Consider the following 22,932-nt stretch of genomic DNA (forward strand, 5'->3'; position numbering starts at 1 on the left):
CCAAGCAGCAGGGCTGTTTAGCATTTCCCACCCTGTCCGTCGCGCTCCCTCTGCGCAGAACTTGCAAGACAAAAAGCTCATGAAAGGCGGCGCGTTGCTGGCGAGGCAGATCCAGAGCTCTTCCCGTCGGAACAAGAAAGCGAAGGGAGAGAGGCAGCGACCCAGTGATAGCTAGACACGGAGCTGGCTTTGTGCTTGCAACAAGCCACTAAAGGTGCATTTTTAATTAAATTTATACAAAATGTGTCAGTTTTATCTCAGTGTTTCAAACCTGACTCTTTTCTATCAAAGTAAAGTATTGATCTTCAGTGCCCCGAAGCTACCTGACTGAATTAAACAGAATAAATAGAAGAAGGACTGAAAGGGCTTAGAAACAACTGCAGAGAGGGGAATGTTTAATGGCTCCACAGTCATTTGCTGCAATTAAAAAACAAAACCGTTTAGAGGGGCTGTTAACACCTTGAAGTCTGAAAATCCTCACTTCAAAAAAGCCCCAAAACAGCTCCCAGGCAAAACATTTTAATTGCCATAAATACTTGCAGCCGGTGCCAGCGCGGTGCAGACAGGCTGGCGGCTCCGGCCTGGGCAGCCGGACCTCACCCAGTGGGGGAGGTGCAGAGAAGGGTGCGTGTCCTGCTCCCACTTTATTTCAGTCAAAAGACCCTTTTTTTGTTTGTCTGCGTGGCAAGAAGAAGCCGGTTGCCTTAGCACACGCAGACACGCGCGCCTTGGCGGCTCTTTTGCCCGGTGCAAGGCGGACCTCGCTGGCTCTCAGTGCCTGCCTCACCGCGCCAGCAGCTCCGGTGGACTTTGCACCGTGACCAGTCCCACCCGAGCAGGCACGAAGGGGGTGAGGACTCGCGGACCCCGCCAAGGGCTGCATCCCCCGGGACAGAGAGGCCCCACAGAGTTGTTAAAGGCACTTGACTCTCGTGTAGCTTGGAAAAGAGACAAAAGCCCTGGGTCGTCTTAAAGCACGTGCTGCCGTGCAGCACAGCAGAGGCTCCTCCGAAAGCCTTTCTGTGCATCCCCCACAGGGAAGAGGTTTCCCACGGCCGCTCCGAGAACCACGTGGCCCTGCTGGCACTGAGCTCAGCAGAAGAGCTTGGTTTTCCAGCCGCCGTGGGCAGAGATGGTGCCAGGCTGAAGAGCCTGCCAGCTTTGGGCTTCCAGAGTTCGCACTGCAGAAAGAGCCTGGCATGCTGGAAACTCACCCTCTTCCCTGGCGTGTCTGGGGAGGGGGACAGGCTACGGGCAGGAAGCTGGCGTTGAAGGAGATGAATGCGGCTGCCTAGCGCAGTGGGGGCTGCCAGGTGGGCAGTGTGCTGTGCGTGGGGAAGGTGGGTTTTTACAGAGCTTATGAAGTCCTGCTTTCTGCATTTGAAAATCTGGAAGGAGCCCTACAGCCTGAAACCAGCTTTTGATTGAAAATCAAAATAAATGTAAATACACTGGCCTTGGACATCACTTTAGTCAGTTAGGGAAATAATGTGGCTGAGACATGGGACGTACGTTTGGGGGGGGTGACTGGGGTTCAGTTCGAGCTGTGTCACAGTCTCGCAGTGGGGCCACAGAGAAGGTGCACAGTTAGTCTGTGACTCTGCTCCCTGTGTGGGAATTGGAGACCATCAAACCTTTTCACGCAGGGACAGACAGGGCTTTAAGTCTCAGGCACCATGGGTTTAAAAGCAAAGGAAGCAAGAAAGAGTAGCTCCACAGGACACAGAAGAACATAGTGGAGCAGTATCAGAGACGGCTTCAAATGAGTTTGCTCAGAGCCCAGAAGAAGATGAGCCGTGGCACTCAGCACGGGCAAATCCAGGCTGCTGCTCACCCATCTGGGGTAGGCAGAGTTTGCTATTTGAGCTGGCTTTGAGCTAGCTCAGGTATAGATACATGACCCTGAAGTGTTATGATCCATTTAGCAGATTGATTCGCCAAACCATACAGCCATCTGCACACATAACCCCGCAGGCCGTGGGGAGGCACATGCTTAACTCCAATTTGGCTTTGGAGCACAAAGCTCTTAGAAGGTTGCTTAACTTGGACCAAATTCTCTGGCAGTTCCCCAAGGTGCTTTTCTGGCTTTGTGGGTAGTTTGCTGATCAGGGTAATGATCAGAGTAAGACTTCTGCCTATTGCATGGATTATAAGTCCATCTTTTTTTGGCTGATTCAAAATGTCTCACAGCAGCAAAAAAGGTGTCCCTAGGCATTTCATGGCCAAAAACCATCCTGAGAATTCTCCTTACTTGGATCTGAAGAGGGGATGATTGAGCTGAAGGAGCACGATCAAATGATAAAAGCTCTGATCAGCTTTTAGCGCTTCAGTTTAGACAAGTGAACTCTGCATTTTCTCATCTTTCAGACATTTCCCTCAACATTAAGTAACGATCGTTCATGGTCTGCTATCAATAACCAGATATAAGAGAGCCAAACTCTGTATTTTATTTTCCATCTCTGGGCAGAAAAAAAGCGCGGGAAGGTATTTTCTGCAAATAAGAGGAAATTTCACGTGGAAGCAGCAGCACAAATGTTACCACGTACAGTTCTTGTCCGTGACTTTTATAGACTCACGTGCTTTAAAGGATCTGCTACGCCGCACACACAGGTTTGCACTGTGGCAGTTCCCTAGACGTCTGAGCTGCGGGTTAATGTTCATCCCAGTCAGCTGAAATGCTCGAAAGCAGACAGAAAGCAGCGTGGTCTGCTTGACGGGGTTTTAGAGCTGCGCTCTCATTCGAGAGTCCGGAAGTTCTGCCCTGTACCCTTCATGGGCCCGCAGCCTCCCACGGGGAAGGAGCCCCACAAATCTGAGCCGGTTGCCTTGCTCTGCAGCAGAGGTACATACGCGTTCAGTCAACATTGCAATTTGTGAATCCGAAATGACCGGTTGGGAACCAAAGAATATGCATTTTTAGTGCTAAGGTTGAATACTCCTGCTGCTTACGGCCAAACTCCTGCTGCTGCACTTCAGAGCGTTTTGCTTTGCTACGGGCCCCTGATTAACACTTTCTAAGCATTTCAGCCTGCACTCCAGTCACTTTGCAGATTGCAATGAATGCAGATTTGAGTTTATGGGTTCATAAAAGTGTGAATTAGCACAACAATTTTTCCCCGGCGTATTTGCAGAGCCCTTCCTCGAGTGACCTGTCCCTTCAGACAGCAGAAATATTTCAGCTCAAGTGAACTGCCTGGCAAGGCGGTTTTCAGAGCCGAGGACTAGAGCTGCAGCCCTGGGAAGGAACGACAGCAGGGCTGCGATGCAGGAGTGGGACCGCGAAACCTCCCGCGAGCACCTCTGGGCAATGCCAGAGAGTGTCGTGAACGAACGGTGCCGGGGCTGCCGGGCGGCGCGGCCGTCCCCGGGGAGCCGCGAGCACGGGGCGCTGGTGCCCGGCATCGGCCCCAGTCCCGCCGCGGCATCGCCAGTGCGGCCAGTCCCAGTTCTGCAGTGTTGGGGGGGTTGACCACATGTCTTTAATTAAAAGAAAAAGGATCGGGTTTATTCCAGATAAGCAGGCGGGATTAAAACAGATGGGAAGAATAGACAAGGGGCAGCTGTCAGCACTCCAGCCAATGCAGCGTGATTATTAATAACGATAAGCGGGAGAAAAGGGATAATGAAGGGATAATGAAGTGCTCCTGAAAGTGACGGGAGATGGAGGCGATAAGAGGGCCGCCGCCCCGAGCTGCTCGGCCCTGGCGCCGGAGCAGAGGTCTCGTCCCCAGGGGCTGCGGCAAGCAGGCAAAGGGGCTCCGCAGCGCCGGGCTTCTGCCAGCCGCGTCCGCGACCGTGACCGCGAGGATGCTCCCGGGCTGCTGGGCTCGTGGGGAGCTGCCAGGGGGCGGCTCAAGGTAGTTTGGGGCAAACTGGTTTCATTTCTGCTCTTTTTCCTCCCCGAGTCCTGAGCATTTCCCCTCCCTCGGAAAGCCAGGGCCCCTCGGGCTGCCCACAAGCAGGGGGACGAGCACGCCGGCTCCCGCTCCGTGCTCCGGGCACGGCGGCAGATGCTGCGAGCATATGCTATGAATTAATTCCACTTTCCGCGAGATGCTCCAGCGAGAACGGCAGTGCCCTTCCAGCTGATTAGCATGGGAGCCCCCCCCACCGCCCGTCACTTCGTCACACCCAATAAAACAGGCAGCCAGAGCCTGCGAGGGGCTCCCGGCTGGCAGGCAGGCACTCTAACGGGGAGCTGTTGGCTCTGGCTTCTTCTCAGCTTTTATTTTCTACATTTTTTTTCCAGAGCCGCATCTGCGGTCTCTGCCACAATCCTTGCTGCTCCCCCACGAAACAACCAGTGCTCATGTAAGGCATCGCCGCCAGCAAAGTCAGCCGGCGAAGCGCGGCCCAGGCAGGCCAGCCCTGGGGACTCGCGGCTCTCCACAGTGGGTTACTGTCTTCGCATTGAAGATCGGAAAGACTTGCTGGGCACATGGTCTCCATGTCTGAATCCAGAGCTTGGGGTTCCTGGTTTCTAATCCTGATACTGGCACACATTCCTGGTGGGGCTCTGGGCACAGCCCTGCACCTCAGTTTCCCCCCCCCCCCCCCCCCCCCCCGCAGTGCAGGTCCCATGAGCCTGGTAAGCCTCCCAAGATATCTGGGCAGCAACGTTCATCAGCACATGTGAACCAGGGAATCCCCCACTGAAGATGATAAAAACGGGATCATCATCCATTCCTCGGCTAGGCACAGCCCTGAGGCCCTATGCTAGGTCCCTGGAGCTGGGCACTCTCTGCTGACAACTGCGCTCACTCCTCACCACGCATGGGGAGCAACCAGGGCTACACCCAGACAGCTTACAAGAAAAAGCTGGCACTTGCTATTTCTTCTTTTGTACTCACTCCCCAAGGCACTTTTCAGAGATGCAAATACCCAAAGCAGTTTTGTTGCAGGCAGCACACGCTAGTGCATCACCCAGACCCAAGGGCTGGCCTGGGCTTGCACAAGTACCTCCTAGTTTCTTTTCAGTGAGGAGAGTGACAGGAGCAGATTCTCCTCAGAGAGCACCAGGACCTAAGAGAGGAGAAGCAACAGGTAATTGGGAAGGTGAAAGCACAATCAGGCTGAGGGAATATAAAGATGAAACTCAAAAACTGACTCTAGAAATACAGCAGATTTTGGACCATAACAGCAGTTAACTGTTGCAATATGTAACTTCAAACATACCTGTTGTCTTGCTGAGAGACAGGCACAGCTCAGCCACATTTCACCGGGCTCTGCTACAAACCGTATTACTGCAGGTCAGACTAAATGAGAAAAAGCTGCTGCTTCTTGTCTTAAAATAGATGAGTTTGTGATTTTTTTTTTCAAGCTCCACTCAGGTATCTGCTGAGATCGCAAGGGTCCCAGCCCAGTCATGGGCCTGTCTCGCGCACACTTGCCTCCCACCCCAGAGCACCCCTGCCCGGGATCCTCAGGCAGAGCGGGTGCTGGTAGTGCTCAGCCCCCAGCACTCTCCTTCTCTGGGAGGTTTTTGGCAGCCTTAGAGCAGCTCTTTCAGCATAAAGAGGCCACAGCATGTCAGCCGAGGCCTCACTCAAATCCCACTATCCTTTCTTGTGCTCTGTTCTCTCCTGCCTCTTGATCAGCACCTGTGCTGGCCTCACTCTTCTCCACATTTTACCCTCACCCTATCTTTTACCAAATCATTCACTTCTCTCCCACTCCTGCCATGCATCTCCCACAAGCCCTACTGTTGCTCCTGGCCCCCTCCTCCCCACATGCTGTCTCGACCAGCCCTCCCAAACCCTCACACATTTCTGCCTCTAACCCTCTCCAGGAGGATCGCTGGAGATTTAATGTCCTTCCTGCTCCTGTTCTAAGAAATGCTTTTCTTCCTCCTCTCAGCTCCTGAAGGGCCCACATGGCCTCTGAGGCACTGAGCACCATTGCACAGCCCAGCTGTATTTCTCCCTGCTGGGATGGGAACCAGGTGGGAGTGTTCTCCCCACCAGGAAGATCACAGAAGCTCTTAGAGACAGAGGATGGCATTGGGAGTTTTCCTGCAGAGAGCCCCAAGATTGTCTGGGCAGCACGCACTGTTGCTGGAACACTAATAGGCCTGGGATGACCCCTGCGTGGAGGCCTCACGCATCCTACATCAAAGGATACAGTCCTAAACGCTGCTTAGTTTTTCGCTCTTAAGGCTGCAAGTCTTCAGCAATGCCACCTTCCCAAAGCGCTAAAGAAAACTCAACATGTAATATGCCGCATATCACAGACCAAACTTCAGGCTGGGCAGCCAGAGAAACTGGACTCATAACTCACCCACTCTCATGCCTGCAGCCAGGGCATCTTCAGCTTTTGTGGTCATTGAAAGCTAGCTGATTTGCACTAGCTGACTGAGTTTGAGGAGACACAAAAGAACAAGGCTCTTACGCTTTCTGAGCTTGGTTGAAGGGAGAAGGGCAGTCTCATCTCTTGGCTTCATTTTCTTTCCTGTTCATGCTATTTTCTTGCCCTTCTTTTCAACAAACTGGAGGCCAGTGCAGCACTGACTGGGCAGGAGAACAGTATATTGCTGGTAGGAGCTTGTTGCAGAGATCCAAACTTCAATGGAGGATACTTGCAATCTGTGTTGGGCCACTCTTGCAACTACAAAAGTTTGCCCTCTCATTCTCAGGGTGCAGAAACAGGTATCTTTGCTTTATGCTTCAAAGAGGTTGCAATCTCACTGGAAGCAGATAGTACTGAATATGGTAATACCAGCAAGCAGCTTAGAGGAGCAGTATGAGTTAGAGTTTCATCTCAAGTAGAAAGGAGAGAACTAGAAGGTCCTACAGTTTATAATTCAGAGGACAGAGTCTCTCCTTTGTGATCTCTGATGGATGAACTGAGTAAATCTATGTCCTATTCCCTCCTCCCTTTACTTCCTTGTACACTGGCTTGCTGGTTTTGTCTAATTTATTGAATTACTTCAGTTTATCAAATTCTAATAAAAGGTATTTTGTTTTGTTTCGTTTTCCTGGGATGCGGGAAATGCCCTAAATACTCCTTGGCCAAAGACCATAGTTGTCACAGATAAAAAGATGCTGGCTCAGTTGGGAAGTTTCTGTTCATTCCAAACCAGGTTTCTCTGCTCAAAGATTTCCCAAGATTTCTCTCTCACCTAGTTTTCCACTTAAAAGGGAGATTTTTTATTTTGTACAAAATTTAGTATCTTCTTGAGACAGATCAGCCTCCCCTTATTTTGGTGACCCTGCACACTGGTATCCAAGTGCTTCTCTTTTACTGGCAGAATTGCTTGGCCTATCAATTCTGAGCTGAAATTTTGCAGAGTAATGAATTCATAGTGAGTTACTTGACCTGTCCTGCTCTCAGTACACAAGTGAGAACTCCATTAGACATACCTACCATTAGACAAGCACCTTCTTCCTAGCATCTGCACTGCCCTCCAGAAGTATAGCAAGATTCTCCAGTGGGCAAGGCTGTGAAGGACATTGGCTTAGAACTCATACTGCTCTTCCCTGCAAATAATGACCATGGATCTGTGGGGACAGGGAAATAACCATCTAAATGGATTTCTCTTTAGATGACAATGAGAATGGGTCTCTTGGTTCCAAGGGAACACCCACCAGAGAGTTACCTTGTTTCAGAGCAGCAGCTTCATTCTTTCACATATGTGGAATAAACAGCATTTTCTTTGCAAACTACCTATTGCCTGAAGCTATCTCAGCTCAGGCTGCGATCTCATCTGATTGCAAAAGTTAAGCAGGGTTAGGCCTGGTCAGTACTTAGCTGGGAGATCTCAAGGGGAAAAAGAGGTGCTGTAAGAAATGGTGTTGGCAGTTTAATAAGTGATGCTGTTTCCTCTGAGTCAATACAGAGGTAATGTTCCAGGGAACAGGTTAAAGTATCAGGGGATGGCTGGAGGCTGCAGGCAAAACCTTGCTGCTGGACAAGATTTAAAAATGGGTATCCTGACAACTTGTGGCATCTGTTGTGAAGAAAATGATAATCTTGATGTCCTAGGCAAAAAAATCCTACCAATCTAAGCTCCTCTGATAGCCATCACTGAAAACCATCCTTGTGCTACTCATTTGTGAGATGGTCCACCCCAGATGGATTGCATTTCAGCAGAAGAAAGACTGACTGTTGCAGTTATCTGTAAAGGTGCTAGTGTGGTGGAAGTGACTGTTCGTAAGTATTTTATTGTGCTTGGAATTCTTAATCTCTTTTGAGACAAAGATTCTGATTACAAAATACCCCAAACTCCTGAGCCAGTTTTCCTATGAAGCTTATATTTATTTCCATATCTGAAATACATTTTCAAATACAAACACGTGAATAGAAAATTAAAGTGCTAAATTATTTACAGAGGATATGTGCATGGGAAGACAGCTTACGTGCCAGTGTGCTAGGGCAGACTGAGGTGATCCTCTCTCTCAGACTGTCCTAGGTCCCACTCAGTCACTAGTTCTGAGGACACCTCTGTGAAGAGATGGTCCCAATCCCAGCTGACATCATCCTACCAAGAGAAAAGAGACAAACATGCTGAGATTTTTGCTGGTGACACCCAAAGATCTCTGAATGCTGCTAAATATTCAAGGTGAAGAGCAAGGAGAGAGGCTAGATGGCAGATGCCCTTTCCAGGGAAGTGACTCCAAGTCCCAGAGCCTCTTGGTAGCAATAGGAATCCTAGAGAGAATGAAATCTGAATCTCTGCTACAATTTAAAGATTTTGATAGAATTACTCATGTTCCCCAAATCAATAAAGATTTTTTGATATCCATTAATCTTATATACTCACAAGCAGTGCATAAGGAAGAGCCATAGAAACCTTCTACCATTCTATTCTTCTACTGAGGCACCTGTAACTCTGAGCTGCAGGAATCCTTTGCTTCCAGTCCTAAGTTCCTGCCTGCCCAGATGTACTGAGATTTTTCTGTTCTGCTTTGGAATATTCCTCTGCCTTAACCCCAAATGCTTTCTGCTTTTGTTCTTCTGTACCACCCTGCAGAACAACCTGGAGCTAATGGTAGCTATCAAAAGACAACAGATGACAGAGCACTGTTTCTGCATCAGTCTCCCTGACAGTGTTAGGCCCTTCACAAGCTCCTTACTTGCTCTTTCATACAGAAGGGAGCCAGTCAGAATGATGACATACTCTCACACAGAGAAAGCCCTACAAATACTTTAAAATAATCTGCTGGGGAAATAAGACCTCCTTCAACTTGACAAGGTCCTCCTCACAGGTTTCTCCTCACCTGTCTCTCCTCCACCCCGCTGACAAAGGCCTACATTCCAAGCACAGTCTGAGAAACAGAAGCAGCTTACTGGTGTTTCCACAAAAGAAAGACTCACCTCTCGTAGCTCCTGCTCTGGAGCCAAAACTTTGCTGAGAAGCTTCAGGTCAACCTCTCCATCCTGTGAACACACAAACAATCACAGTCTTAATTCAGCAGGCCAGAGACAGAGGAAGGATGCTGTCATTTCACCAGGAAGGTGTTGCTAGAGATACAGACACTATATTTAGGCTTGTAAGGGGCATATCCTTGTCCAGAACAGCAATAGGAGCCTCACTTGAGCAATAGATATTATACCCATATGATTTATAGGCACAAACAAGCATGCAAGCCCCAGTGCAGAGAGGAACAGATGTGCAGGCAGAGTAGAAGATGTCTGGATGACAGGGTTCTGTAGCTGAAAATCACTATCAAGGATGATGGGAGACTGGAAGGAGAGGAAGTAACATCAGCCACGCCACAGCAACAGCCACTCACCAGAGTCTGAAAGGCAGCATACTTCATAAGATCTTTGTCCAGATCATGGTAAGTCAGCACTCTGTTCACCTGGACACTATAACCAGAAAAAGGCAAGACATAAACCTTGTTAAGTGTGGGAGCACCTCTGAGAACGGCGGTTTGAACAGGAGCCTTTGGACACCCATCTTGAGCATCCACGTCACCCTCAAGAGGCCCAGTGCTGGAGCGTATCTCATTCAACAAACAAATAGTCATTGACACATAAAACTGCATATCAGGTTCTGTACAGGCATAAAAGTAGGAATAAGCCTCTTGCTGATGTGGAGGGACAACTGACTCCCCAGAGAAATTAGTACTCCAGATAAAATATCCACAGATGAGCTTCTAGGGCCAGGAGAAAAAAAAATAGGAACATAGTAAAGAGTCAAACAGCCCCAACTCAATATACATACACAGCCAACACGTAACAGCCCAAATCATTCTCATAGCTTGCAAATAAAGCATGCCCTGATAGCCCCACCATACAAGCTACAAAATAGTAGGAACTTCGTGATTTCCATATCTGAGTGGGGTCACAGCTATCAAATACAAAAGGTATTCTTAAAAGGTAGCCTTCAAAGGGGGAGGGATTGATATTACACTGTTATGCCATCTTTCCCTCTGCAGGTGATGTAATACTATGGAGAAGACCTATATTAATTTCATTTCTGTTTATGCTTGCCCATGAAAACTACTTGTCTTCCATTGCAGAGAAACAATGGATACGGGAATAACAGGCGGGATTAAAAAGAAGACAAAAAACAGAAATGAACTCTGGTGAGAAACAAATTAATTTTTAATTTACTACCATAAACTGTCATTCATTTTTGTTAACAGCTATTCAATGACAGTACCTACTCCATACTTATGAGAGACATCTGTGGTCTGGATTAAGATATCTCACCTCTCCAAAAAAGAGTTGAGAGAAATCCCAGCCTGTGGTCTTGGCAATAGGCCCAACAGGGGAGAGAAGACATTCCTGATACTTTTAAGATAAAATCCCCAATTATTTCATTTTTTAAAATTTGGTGGTCTCTTCTGAGCTAACACCAAGACTGCTCTGATATCACCTTCAAGCAACAGGATTGTACTTTGCAAATTAACCACACAGCTGAGTAAGGAGGAGATCCTGTGGAGGGCAAAGCAGCCTATGACTGTGAAATCAGAGGGGGTGTGATAATACATGTGTACTAGAGGCATTTGAGGTTATACACCCACCTTAAATCAGGCAATCTCTAGCTTTTGAGAGTTTGATTTTGCAACATCAAACATGTTTTTCTAATGTAGTTTTTGCATATAGAGAGACAATATGTCGTAATTGCTTTCTTTGTGTAACAGGACAAACAAAGTTTGCACTGTTTGGCTTGGAGCCTCACATCACAATACACAGCACCAACTGCTGCTGAATGGGATGGCCACTGACATCCACAGAGCACAAGATAAGATGGGAGTTTAATTTTAGAAGTCATTTCACATTTCATGCTGCTGATGAGAGCCTCTTACCTGGGAGGAGCTGCTACTTGCATAGCCAGATCTTCCTCCTGGACTTCCTCCAAGTCAGGGATCACAGGAATGTCTGCAACAGGAGAAAGCAGCAGCAGTAAGTGGGAAGTGTTGGCCTCTCCTCTCGCTAGAGATAAAGGTTCCCTAGCTTCACAGATGTGGGACAGCCTGTTCCTTATTACAGGAAAATACAGCAGATTTATCTAACAATAATTAAAATATGTTGTTTAATATTAAAACAAGGCAATAAAGCTTTGAAGCTCAGGTCAAAAGAAATCTGACAAGAGCAGCAAATTTGTGCTGGGCAGGACTCAATAGCCATGGCCTGTGCATCTGAACACAACCTGGAAGCTGAAAGAAGCCAGCGCACTCAAACCTGCTGCTTACTTGCCATTATCCCAAGACTGGGCAAGAATTTGCTTCCTCTGAGATATATTATCACTTTCTCAGTCCAGTCATCTACACTGTTAGAAATTAAATGTAGAAGGGGATGGAAGTGGCAAAAACTTTAAACTATAAAACTAGAGGCTGAAGGAGCTGCTAGCTGGGTCTCAGAGGTCTGTGACCTTCCTGATAGCTGAGGACAGAAATGCTGGTGGTCTAGCAGACACAAAGATTTGGGAAGATGCATCTAGTTATAATGTCATAAATCTTTTCATGATTTCCAGTGTGAACATGGAATGGCTCACAGAGGTCACATGTGTATCCCTAGGTGTTCCCAGCACAAGGACTATACCTACTCTGCCTGAACGGGAGGTGAGAGAAGAAAAGGAGGTGAGCACAAAAACCAGCACGCACACTGAGTCCTGCTAGAGCAGCAAGGCTCAGAGAAGATCAGGCGAGGTCCTGATTAGAAAAAGTCCTGTGTCTCTTTGGCAAACAGGTGGAGGTGGTAGGAGCAAAAAGGGAGAGAGCAAGGGAAGGCAAAGTAACCGGAAGAGCAAAGCAAGGACAGAATGCATCAGCACAGAGCTGCTGTAATGACTCAAATCCACAAAGGCGCTACAGAGACTCGGAGTCCTCAGACCATTGAGAAACTGGTGGTTCAGCTCTGAGGCCAGGTTTCACTCCCACAGTGTCTGGACAAGCCGGCCCCTGAGGAGCTGGAGCGAGCAGGCTGCTCCTGGCTCTGTCAGCGGCACGGCCACATTACTGCTGCACCGCAGCGGGCGGCTGGGCTTGACTTTGCCCAGTTTTGCAGCCCAGGCCGAGATGAATATTCAGGAGCTGGAGAGACGTCGCCACCTGTGGCGCTCGGGGGTCCGGGCAGGGTCTTCCTGAAAAGCCCTCTCATCCGGCCGCCTGTCAGAGCTGTGCAGGCCCTCAGCTGCCCTCCCTGCCCCACGTCCCCTCCGCGTGCCCCGGGCGCCGTGGCCCCCAGTGCAGGAGGCAGCCTTCGCCCAGCTGCAGCAGGGCACGGGTCAGGCGGGCCTTGGCGAGGGGCCGTTCGGGGCTGGCCACACAGTGGGATTTCTCGCTAATTGGCTGCCTGGCGGAAGGGCTGAGCGGGACAGAGGCTGCAGCGAGAGCCAGGCCAAAGCGAAAGGCAGTGACAGCTTGGCCGATCTCAGCAGAGCTGTGCCTTTTAGCTCCCCGGCCAGCCACGGAACAAGCGCCTGCAGAGCAGCCTTCTAATGACAGCAAACTTCACAAAGACATTTAAAGGGGAACTGCAGCAGCAGGCCCCCAATCTGTCCCTCAGACGGAGGAAGCATGTGCAAGAAATGCCTCACCACTGCATAACTGTGCGTTTGGGGCAGCTCTGCCCCCCATCTGCTTCAAGGACAGAACACAGTAGAAACTGCTATCTCACCGGCTCCTCCTCGCAAGGACTCCCAGCTCTTGGCAAAGCTTGTAACAAAACACAATTCTGGGACAAAAGCAACTTCATGGAAAGAGAGACTGACCTGGGGAGGGAGATCATAAAAGCTGCTCAGTGATGATGTGGGAGCAAGTCCCTGTATACAAGCAGCAAAGATCAAGGAGGGAACGGAGAGGCGAGGCTGCTCCAAGAGGACAAATGCAATGCCATGCAGAGGTGCCCAGCTAGGCCTGTGCAAGTTAGGATTTCTAGAGCGGGAATGAGAAACTGTCTAACCACTCCTGAGCTAATTTATCCTTTTCAGTAGGAGACTGAATGTTGCTCAGCAAACAAAACTAAATGAAGCACTACCTGGGAGCAGGGCTACCCTCACTTGCTGTCACAGGAGAAGGTCACATCCTTATCCCCTTTTGACAGCAGGGATGTGGAAGGGGCTTGCAGCAAACTGAATTTCTTCACTCAGTGCCCATTTTGGCTGCTGTTCCTGAAGCTTCCTCCTCCTAGTTCCCCTAGACGTGTTAATTTCTTTTTCCTCTAGAAAAAAACTGCACACTTAGGGCCAAGATCAGTGATGTACCTTTCACTTTGCAGGTTCCCAAACAGTCTTACAAACAGCATCCCACCGCTGGACTTGCCAGCACTGATTTTATCTCATTGCCATTGAATTCCATGGAGACATTCCCAACCCCCTTGCAGAGCATTACCTCTACTCTGTATTAGCAAAACACAGACTATCACGTAGAAATTCTCTCCAAAAGAAATTCAAGGCTCCAGTATTTTACAGGAGCTTTGAAAATATTTCAGACAGAAGAGCTGGAAATGCTCTGGGGGCTCCTGCCAGCCCTCCAACAAAGGCCAGTGCATGATTGTTCTCACTGCAAAGTGTGGATAATTTTGTCCATTTCTAGGCAGAGGCAATGCCCTTTAGGACTATGAGAGACTGACAGGAAGCAGAACAAAAATATCCAAAATTTTAAGAAAATACAAGGTCCTCAGGCCGACTGCTATCAGTGACAAATCAGCCCTGAAATACCTGGTTCTTTATTTCACTTGTTACTCACAATTTCTTCTTCCTCTGCCAATTCCCATGATGCCACCTCTCCACAATGCCTCTCCCTTCTCTCTTTTTACACCCTTTGAAAATTTGTAAGGTCTCTCAGCTTTCCCATTATCACCAGGTAGTCAACCTTTCTCCTCACTAAGACCCCCCAGCACCCTAACCATTTTTGTTGCTCGTCTTACAACTTACATCCTGTTTTGCAGTAAGCTGCATTAACACTGCCAACTCATGGCATTACGTCAACTGTAGGGAGAAAAACCACATGGGCTGTCGGTTGCAAGAATGTAGGCATATGCTTTACTTTGAATACTGCCATTAGCTGCAGTGAGACTACTTCCATAAAACATAAGTACATGCAGAAATGTTCACAGGACCCTGTCCTCCCAGTCCCACATTGCAGCATTCACAAATATATAGCTGGAAATTGTTTTAGCTTCATCTAACAATGCTACTTTACAAAACCCCATTCCGTGTACTGCTCCTCTGCTCTGTGACCACTTTTCTCCCTCCTGTTGGGTGTGTGGCTTTCAGATCTTTCCCTATCACGCTGATAAGCCTGTGTTCGTGATGCAGCAACTGGATGTATTCTTTACTGTCCTGGCTCTACTGTCTGAATTCAGGGTGTTTGTAGGTAAATGTTAGAAATGACTTCATGATGTACCTATATGTGAAGGAGTTGCCTGTGTGCAAAAGGAAACACCTTTACAGATACCAGGACACGGCAACAAAGTGAACAAATGGCCTGTGCATTACAAAATGAAGATGTTTTTCAGATGAGAAGGGGTAGCCTCAGAACCTGGAAACAAAAGTGATTCTCTGCAATCTAGCTTTATGAGCTTTAGTGTTCTTTCTTTCCTTCTTTCTTTCTTCCTTCTTTCCTTCCTTCCTTTCTTTCAGTTGGCTGCATTTTGGAAGAGAGATCTTTACCTTTAATATCAGCCAATATCAATCAAACACTGCAGGCAAATCTTTGAAGCAAAGTGAATACCTTACTGCTCCAGCATTTCTTCTCCCATTTTTCACATCCTTCCCTCCAGACTTTGAAAAGCAGAAAAAAATGATGATGATAATAATAGTAAATAAAACTTGAACAAACTATAAAAACATAAAAAGGGAACAAATTGGGTACAAAACCTTGCCAACTTTGGTCTCCCAGATGGCCTCCGAGCATTGTACAATAGGTTACTGCAACCAATGCTGCCTCCCTCAATAAGCCTCCGCTAGACAGAACTCCTCTGACTCTCCATTTCATATGGCAGGTAACATTCCCAGACTGAGTGCTCCTAAAAACAGCACTCACTCTCCCTCTTGAGAGACCGTATCCTACTTTCATTTTGGCTGAAGGAAGACAGAATAGGTAGATACACATGCCAGGTAGTGTTCTAGATGTGAAAATTCAGTGCATACAGTGACCTTAAAGAGGAATGGACGAGGCTTCTCTGTATTGCCTATAACCAGGAACAAAGAGTAACACAAAGTCTTTTCCCATCACCTCCTCAGCTCAAGTCAGCCCAGAAAGAAAGAAGACATTGGTTTCAGAAACTGCCTATGGCAGAGATGGAAAATACTGAGTGAGCACCACATGCTAGATGACCTTTGCGGCTCTCCACTGTTTCCCAAATCATGAAGAACAAGACAGAATTGTCAAAGAATGACACCAAACTGAGTGCATTTATGCACTCATTTACAGTGGGCTTATAGTGGGATAGGAGACCTGAGTACTAAGTGTTGACTAACAGGGGAGCTGTAATATACTGCACCAGACTGACTGTCTCAGAACATCTAAGTTTCAGCATATAATTAAGAATAGTATTTTTAATACAACAGCTGGACTGAGCTAGGCAGTGATCACATGCAAAAACAGCCTCATGGCTTAGTTATGGTAGGACACAGCACAAGGCAGAAGTGTGCGGATGGTCGGAGGAAAAGATGGGGAGGAAAGACCAACAGCGGCCTGTGCTGCAATCTGGGTAGCTGAACTGCATGCAAGGAACAGCAGTTCTTAAGTCATAAACAAAGCAGGGCTTTACGTGATCATGTTAGAATGCAGTCACCATCATGACCACCTTTTCTGCCTCTTAGCTAAACGACTTCCTGACATCTGAGGGAGAGAACTATGGAAAGCAGCAAGCAGGAGGTAGAAGAACCTGCACCACCTTACAGCCCAGTTGCTCCTACATGTTGCTAACATTGCACTTCCTCTCCCAGGTAGAGCTGATTCTTGATTTAATATTATTTGTATTACAGCAACACCAACAGGCTGGGTCCCTTGAAATGCTGCAAGTTCACAGTAAGATCTGGTCCTAGCCCCTGAGAACTAACAAGTTCTCTGTTCGAGATAAGAAAGCACAATTAACAGGGACAGACTCAAACTATTCAAGGTCAGATACTAAATCAGTAGCTGAGCTGGATCTAGAAACCATGTCCCAGGCCAGGCCTACACTTACTCAGCAATGTAGCTGTTAACTTTTCACTGAGCTGCCTTAAGAATTGCTGAGTCAAAGCCTTGACACCCAAAAGAGCAATACCTTTTTCCATAGGCCGACTTGCTGCTCCCAGCCAGGCAGGCAACAGTTTCAATGGCCAGTTCAGAACGAACACGCTTGCAGTGGGGACTTTGTCATCCTCCCTGTCTACACCACAATATCCAGAAAGCACAAAGAGGGTAGTGGCTTCTGGGGCTGGCAGTCCCCTACTGAACAGGCATAAGAATAAAACTAACTTTAGTTTAAGTTGTTGGCTCATAAAATGTAACACTAAGATAATTACAATTTCTCTGCTGCTGCAAAATTTTGTTTTACTGAATGCTGCTACCTTCTGCATCACGTTTGGGGAATTTTAAACAGGCAAATGGAAGAAGGTCTGATTGAAGATGAAGTTAAGTGAAAGAAATTGGTCTCATTTAGCACATGACAGGATTCATCTGTGTTCCCAAGTCCACTGAGGTAGCATCATGGGCGTTTCATATTCATGAGCTGCTGCGACTCTGTGTCCCCTCATTTACAAAGCACCGTGTTCAGCAAATTCCATCCCTGTGGACACTCCGTGCATTTCATGGTCTTGTCAGAGAGACATCAAACACTTCAGTAACCAAATACCAGAAAATGGCTTTAATTAGTGCATCTCAATGCAATAAATATTTTTTCTCTCTAAGCGCAAAAATGGAGAATTAAAAAAAAAAAAAGAAAAGAAAAAAGTGGAAAGCAACAGGCAAAAGAAATCTTCAAAAAAACATAAGGAACAAGGGACACAGACAGCTTCTGCTGAACACACAAACAAGCTTGAAGCCTCTTGGAAGCTTTCTCATGAGAGCAGCAGCCAAATAGAGAGGATAAAGAACACTCCTTTGAATGCCTGGACATTAATTTCATAGGGATGCCTCTCCCTGATTGATTGAAATTGCCCTAGTAACAGGCTGATGCTGAGCAGTGTAGCTGCCTGATCAGCCAGCAGAGAGGATGAAAACAGTGAGGTGGAGAGCGGGCAGTACCTCAGCTGCTAAGGCACTGCCTTGAAAGCTGAAACAAGCTGAACATAACCTGAGTTGCCAGGACCCAAAGCTCCCCCTTGAGAAGTGAATAGTAACAGCACAACTCAGAGAAACTGATGGGAAAAGTCACCGAATGGGCAGATGTCTAAGATCTAGGAGAGGTTATAAAGCAGACTCAGTACTGACCCTTCAGCCTTGCTTTGCATACTGAAGGGGAACCAAATGAAATGATTTTTTCTTAAGCCACCCTAGCTCTTTCAGGCAGAGGGAGGACTGGCTGGGAGGACTAGGGTGTTCATGAGACACCCTAGATGCTGCAGCAGTGTTATGCTTTCACAGGCTGCTTGGCATGGTATGGCTTCCTCCTCACCTGAGAGCTTGGTGGGGGCAGGAGTTAGGCATGTCTGCTGTTGACACAAAGTGCTTGATGAGTTTCAACACCTGGGAAGCATGAGGAGAGATACACTGCGCTGCAATGCAGCCAGGACACAGGACAGCCATGTCTGATGAGCTACTGGGATCAGGGCAGGTATCAATAGGCAGTATCTATGGCTTGTATTGTGCAAGAAGACTAGATACTAACAATTCTGAAGAGGAGGAACCTTTTAATATACAGGCTTTTCACTAGCAGCAGAAAACAGGACAGTCCGGAGGCCAGGCAAGGACCTGGAGTCCAACATATTCCTGAAATAACCAGTATCTACGACGGTCACACACCTGCTAGCCTTACCGACAGACCCCTGTGCCTGCCTTACTTTTCAGTAACATCTGTTTTCCTCTTTTCAAAGGAAGAGTTGTGTGCTCTCTTGGAGTCTTCCCCTGTGGAAACATACTCAGGAGGTGGTGGGGTAGCAGATGAGAAGGCATGAGGTGCCCAAGGAGGGTCTGGTGAGCTCAGAAACACAAACCCCTCCTCAGTAATGCTAGAGGTGAGTGATTTGGCATTAGAGCATTAGTGTGACAGGGGAAGAAGCTTTTCAGAATGCTCCCGTGGAAGTATGTTCGGGAGCAGGCGTATCTGATTCTATTTCATCCTCTTCATGTTACGCTGGAAAAACAAGACAAACTACATTTCTTTTATGCTAAATCCTTAGGTTTTTTATTTTTCTTATATATATTTATTAAAAAATGCCTCTTTGATCGGCAGCACCCATGACATTTCCACATCCAGCAACTCCTCAGAAGCCTCCCTCCCTCCACATAAGGCCACCGCTGCTGACAGCCAGCCGAGTTTGATCAGAGCCACTCAGAATCGGATTTTCATAAGACAGATGAGGAATCTTACTGCTGCTCTCTCTCATATCAGATGAGAAACTGAGGGGGAGGGGGACGGGTCCTGAGGGAACAACACTACAATCAAGGGCTACGCGGTTCTCTCTCTGTCCCTCCACTGCTGCAAATTTCAAAGGATTTTGCCTTAGGCAGTTTTAAATGATGGTGTCTCAATTCTGTAATCATCTTTCAAGAGCTTTTTCTTAAAGGGTATTTTAGGTAAACCTAGTCCGTCAACCACACTTATAGACTCAGCAATCACAGGCCCAATATGACTGTGTATCTAACATATTGCAGAATTTAGTGATGGAAGATGCCTACCCAGACTATTATATTCAACCCCTAAAAAACTGTGCTTGCTCTCTTGCAACTAAACTGTCCACTGCCTTTTGGCCAGCAGTCAGCTACTCAAAACAGGAACATCAGCCGTGTCTCTCGGGACATACTCTCTGCTCCCCCCCGTTCTACTATGACTGTCAAGAGGGAGACTTCCTCCAACACAGGAGGCGCTAGGTCATAACGTCAGCACTCACCGGCAGAGTTCGCACCAACCTGGACCAACAGCGCTGTGAAAACCATCAGGCTGGTCTGAGTCTACCCTTCACTGACGTTGCACAAAGACTCAAGGTAGCGCCTTCTTGGACCAGCCAAGGGGGAACTCCAGTGCACTGGCAGATCCTCCAGTGACATACAGTGTCAAGGGCAGGGACACACAAAGTCACTATACAAAATCCAAGAAACGCAGTAGTCACCATCTCTTCCCCTCAATCCCGGAATCCTTTTCTTCAGCCCATTCACACAACTTGCCAAACATCATATTTTTCACTTCATTTCACAGATGCTCAGCACATTTATCCTGTTTAGCTCCCCTCGCAACGCTACCACTGTCCCCTTGCCTTCTGAAGCACCCACTGGCCATCTCCTTGAATTTTCCTGTTAGTTCCCCTGCTCTCTTACCATTCTGCCTAGTGCTCAGCCATTACAGCTGTAATGCTCCACCACAAACTCCTTGCAGCACACAGCCTCTGGGAACCCACGAGCACTTTGTGTGTCCTATAAAACAGCAACTCACCAGGGAAGCAATTCAAACGTTATCAGAGATGATACCACTAACTCTAACCCACACAGTGCTACATTCTACACTCTCTTTTGAGCATTTTCATTACTGCTGCGTATCTACAGGCAGCTCAGGAAGAATTTGGTATTTTACGGCTGTGAAATCCTGGTGCTGCATATCCTGTAAGGGCCAGCTTCTACCTGACAGGCACATACCACACCGCAGCAGATGCACGTACCATTGCACATGTTCCTTTCCTTCTTTTTTCTTTTTTCTTTTCCCAAGCAAGTAATATTAATCTATGATGGAGCTTTCAGATATTTCCTATGACTCCTGTTGTGCACAGAGCCTGGACTCCTGTCTTATTCAAATGCAAAGGAGCTGCCAGCACACCCCAGAAGGGTAAGAAGTCCTTCTAAAGGTTTGACATTGCACAGAGAGGTCTCATCGTCAGCTCTGCTTCCTCAAGGAGGCTTCCCAGCAGGCAGGAAGGGGTTTTGCCTTGAGGGCACAGATCTAGTGTCTGTCTCCTGGCAGCTTCCCTCACCTGCAGGTCAGGTTTGGGCTGTCTGTGTAGCATAGTCAGGCTTTCATTTCAATCAGCTCTCTCATTCACACACACTACCTGCTTTAAAATAACAAGCTGTTGTTTCCACAGACAGAGAAACACACATGTCATAACCCCAAGAAAAATCCAGGAGCTATGCATTCCCTGAGGAACAGAGGGAAGGCAGAAGGGACTTCTGAAGATGAGGGAGCAGTTTATAGGAGGATAGCTGGAAAAGAGATGACAATATTATCTAAGAAGCCCCCACTACACTGGTGCAGAAAAAAGTCCAAGGGCAATGTGGCAAAGAGACAGGACTCTGGGGGAGTGCAACTTGGCCAAGCAGAACTGGTGGGCAAGTGGGGAACACAGAGGAAACTTTCACCTAAAATGATAAAGCAGGTTTCCTGGTCAGGAGAAGGAGAGAAATGCCAGCTCTAAAAGAAGAGGCAGAAGCATTCCTTATCCAACAGGAGACAGCCCTTCCTAGCTGCATGTCAGAAAGACACACAAAAGTAGAGTAAAGCCAAATGAAATACCTAAGCAAAGTAAAAACAGAGATTCTGCTGCCCTGCTGGAGAAAGAAACAAAGGGAAGGTGAAGCCTTTCAATATGAATTCAATTATCCTGTCCTCCCTGCCATCAGCATAACAGAAAGTAGCCGGCACTTGGGGGAAGCTCCTGGTTACTACAGAAAGGGAGACAGTGCTTTGCAGATAGCATTTTTTTAAATTCCATTGACAGACTTGTATCTCCCATCTCATGCGGCTTCCCTGCTATACAAGCTCAGCCACCACTGCCCATTTCCGCTGTTGACATGGACTGAAAATTGAGCAATTACGCTGAAACTCTTCTCTTTCAGATTGCCCAGATTGCTACACACACAGCATTAAGCCCCCAATTGCCCCTGGCCAAAAGTGACTCAATTAGGTCTGTCCTTCAGGAATTAAACACTTTTTTGTTGCTGATGAAGGTTTATTATTCCTCAGGTTGTGATGTATTAAATCCTGTTAAAGCAGGGAAGCAGAGGCCCACCATGCGAAGGTTCAGTTGGACACAGAGCAAGCCCACAGCAGTACAGTATCCATTTGCTATGCCCATGTACTAGTATATACCAGTGTGTGAACAGGAGGATGGGCCCTGAGCTCAGAGCAGATGCTGTAGGAAACCTCAACATTCATCAACTGGATGTAACAGAGCCACAGCTGGGAAAAACAGTGCATTTTTTTAAAAAAGTTCTTACACCTTGGAGTTTTATAAGAGCAAATGGTGGTTTCTGTTGAACATATCTCTTTGCTTTCTTATAACTCAAAACTAGCTCCTCTTTAAAGTGGTCCTGGACTAGCCTCTCTGAAGAAGATATAGGGATTACAAAAAATGAATTTTGAGCACAGCCTGAACCAAGGTACTTCACTGCTAGCATTTCAATGGCTTTTATTGTGCAGTATAGATGACTTCACTTTCTGGGCTTCCCTGGACAAATATAACGAATGGCTGAAATCGCAGATGGTTCCATGCATGTCCCTGTCCCTGTCTTGCCCATCCACTCACTATCATCTCCCATATTACTTTGGTCTTCCCACAAAGCCCTTCCCACAGCCTGAGAAGTGACTGTCCTCCTCTCCCAAACTCCCATGGAGATGAGACATCAGATGCTATTTCATGCATAGGATGAATGGCCTGGGGCAGTGACAGAATTCTACTTTTATTTTATTGCTGTAACTACAGAGCATGTCAACCCCCGAAGTCTCCACTTGGCTGTATAACCTTCTCTCCGTTCTCCACAGGCCAAATTGTAGGCTCTCAGCAAAGTTTTTTAATACTTCCTCCAATGGACTCCAAATTCTGAGCCTCCTTGTATTAGTGCCATATAAATAATTACAACTGAGCACATTTTAGATACACAAGGCTTTTGTTTTAAGGGCACATAGGATCATCTTTCAGTCTTCTAACAAAAAGGTCATATGGGGGACAAACAATGTTAATGGAATCATATAGCTAGCTTTCTAATAGGTTAAAGGAAGGTGATCCAAATGCCTGCGTTGACAGCAGCAATCATTAGACAACAGTGCCTGTTCATATTAAGGTGTACAAGCTAACACATTATGCAGCACAAAATGACCATGATTCATCCTTGGGGAGCCATACACTAACGTCTTGAGTTTTGTGTGTTTAGAATCTGAGCTCCTCTGCTACAGTTAAGGACACAAGCCCACATGCAGTTCTGTGCTAAGAAGGCCAATATGACTGAACACAGCTACAGCATGGTGCTCTCTACCTTCTACGCTGCATTATTTATTTGAGTTCTTGTGCTTATTTACTGAAATAATTTTACTCAGATTCAGGACTTTATGTGCCACTTCCACCCTCTGAAATTGCTGAGCCCACACAGAGAACCCTTCTCGCAGAGTTAACCTGTTTAACTTCCC

General features: G+C 47.3%; 1 protein-coding gene across 5 annotated transcripts in view; it reads right to left on the reverse strand.

The window, feature by feature from the left end:
• Nucleotides 1-8,228: 8,228 nt before the first annotated feature.
• Nucleotides 8,229-22,932, reverse strand: part of IFT43 (intraflagellar transport 43) — a 48,826-nt gene continuing 34,122 nt past the window's right edge. For all 5 annotated transcript variants that reach the window (XM_062577093.1, XM_062577091.1, XM_062577090.1 and 2 more), the window contains 4 exons: nt 11,256-11,328; nt 9,732-9,807; nt 9,313-9,375; nt 8,229-8,476 (listed from right to left, as the gene is read on the reverse strand). In XM_062577093.1, the coding sequence (XP_062433077.1) occupies nt 8,366-8,476; nt 9,313-9,375; nt 9,732-9,807; nt 11,256-11,328 (323 nt within the window). In that variant the 3' untranslated portion in view covers nt 8,229-8,365. The remainder of the gene's footprint in view (nt 8,477-9,312; nt 9,376-9,731; nt 9,808-11,255; nt 11,329-22,932) is intronic.

The sequence above is a fragment of the Rhea pennata genome, chromosome 5, assembly GCF_028389875.1.
Source record: "Rhea pennata isolate bPtePen1 chromosome 5, bPtePen1.pri, whole genome shotgun sequence".
Taxonomy (NCBI): domain Eukaryota; kingdom Metazoa; phylum Chordata; class Aves; order Rheiformes; family Rheidae; genus Rhea; species Rhea pennata.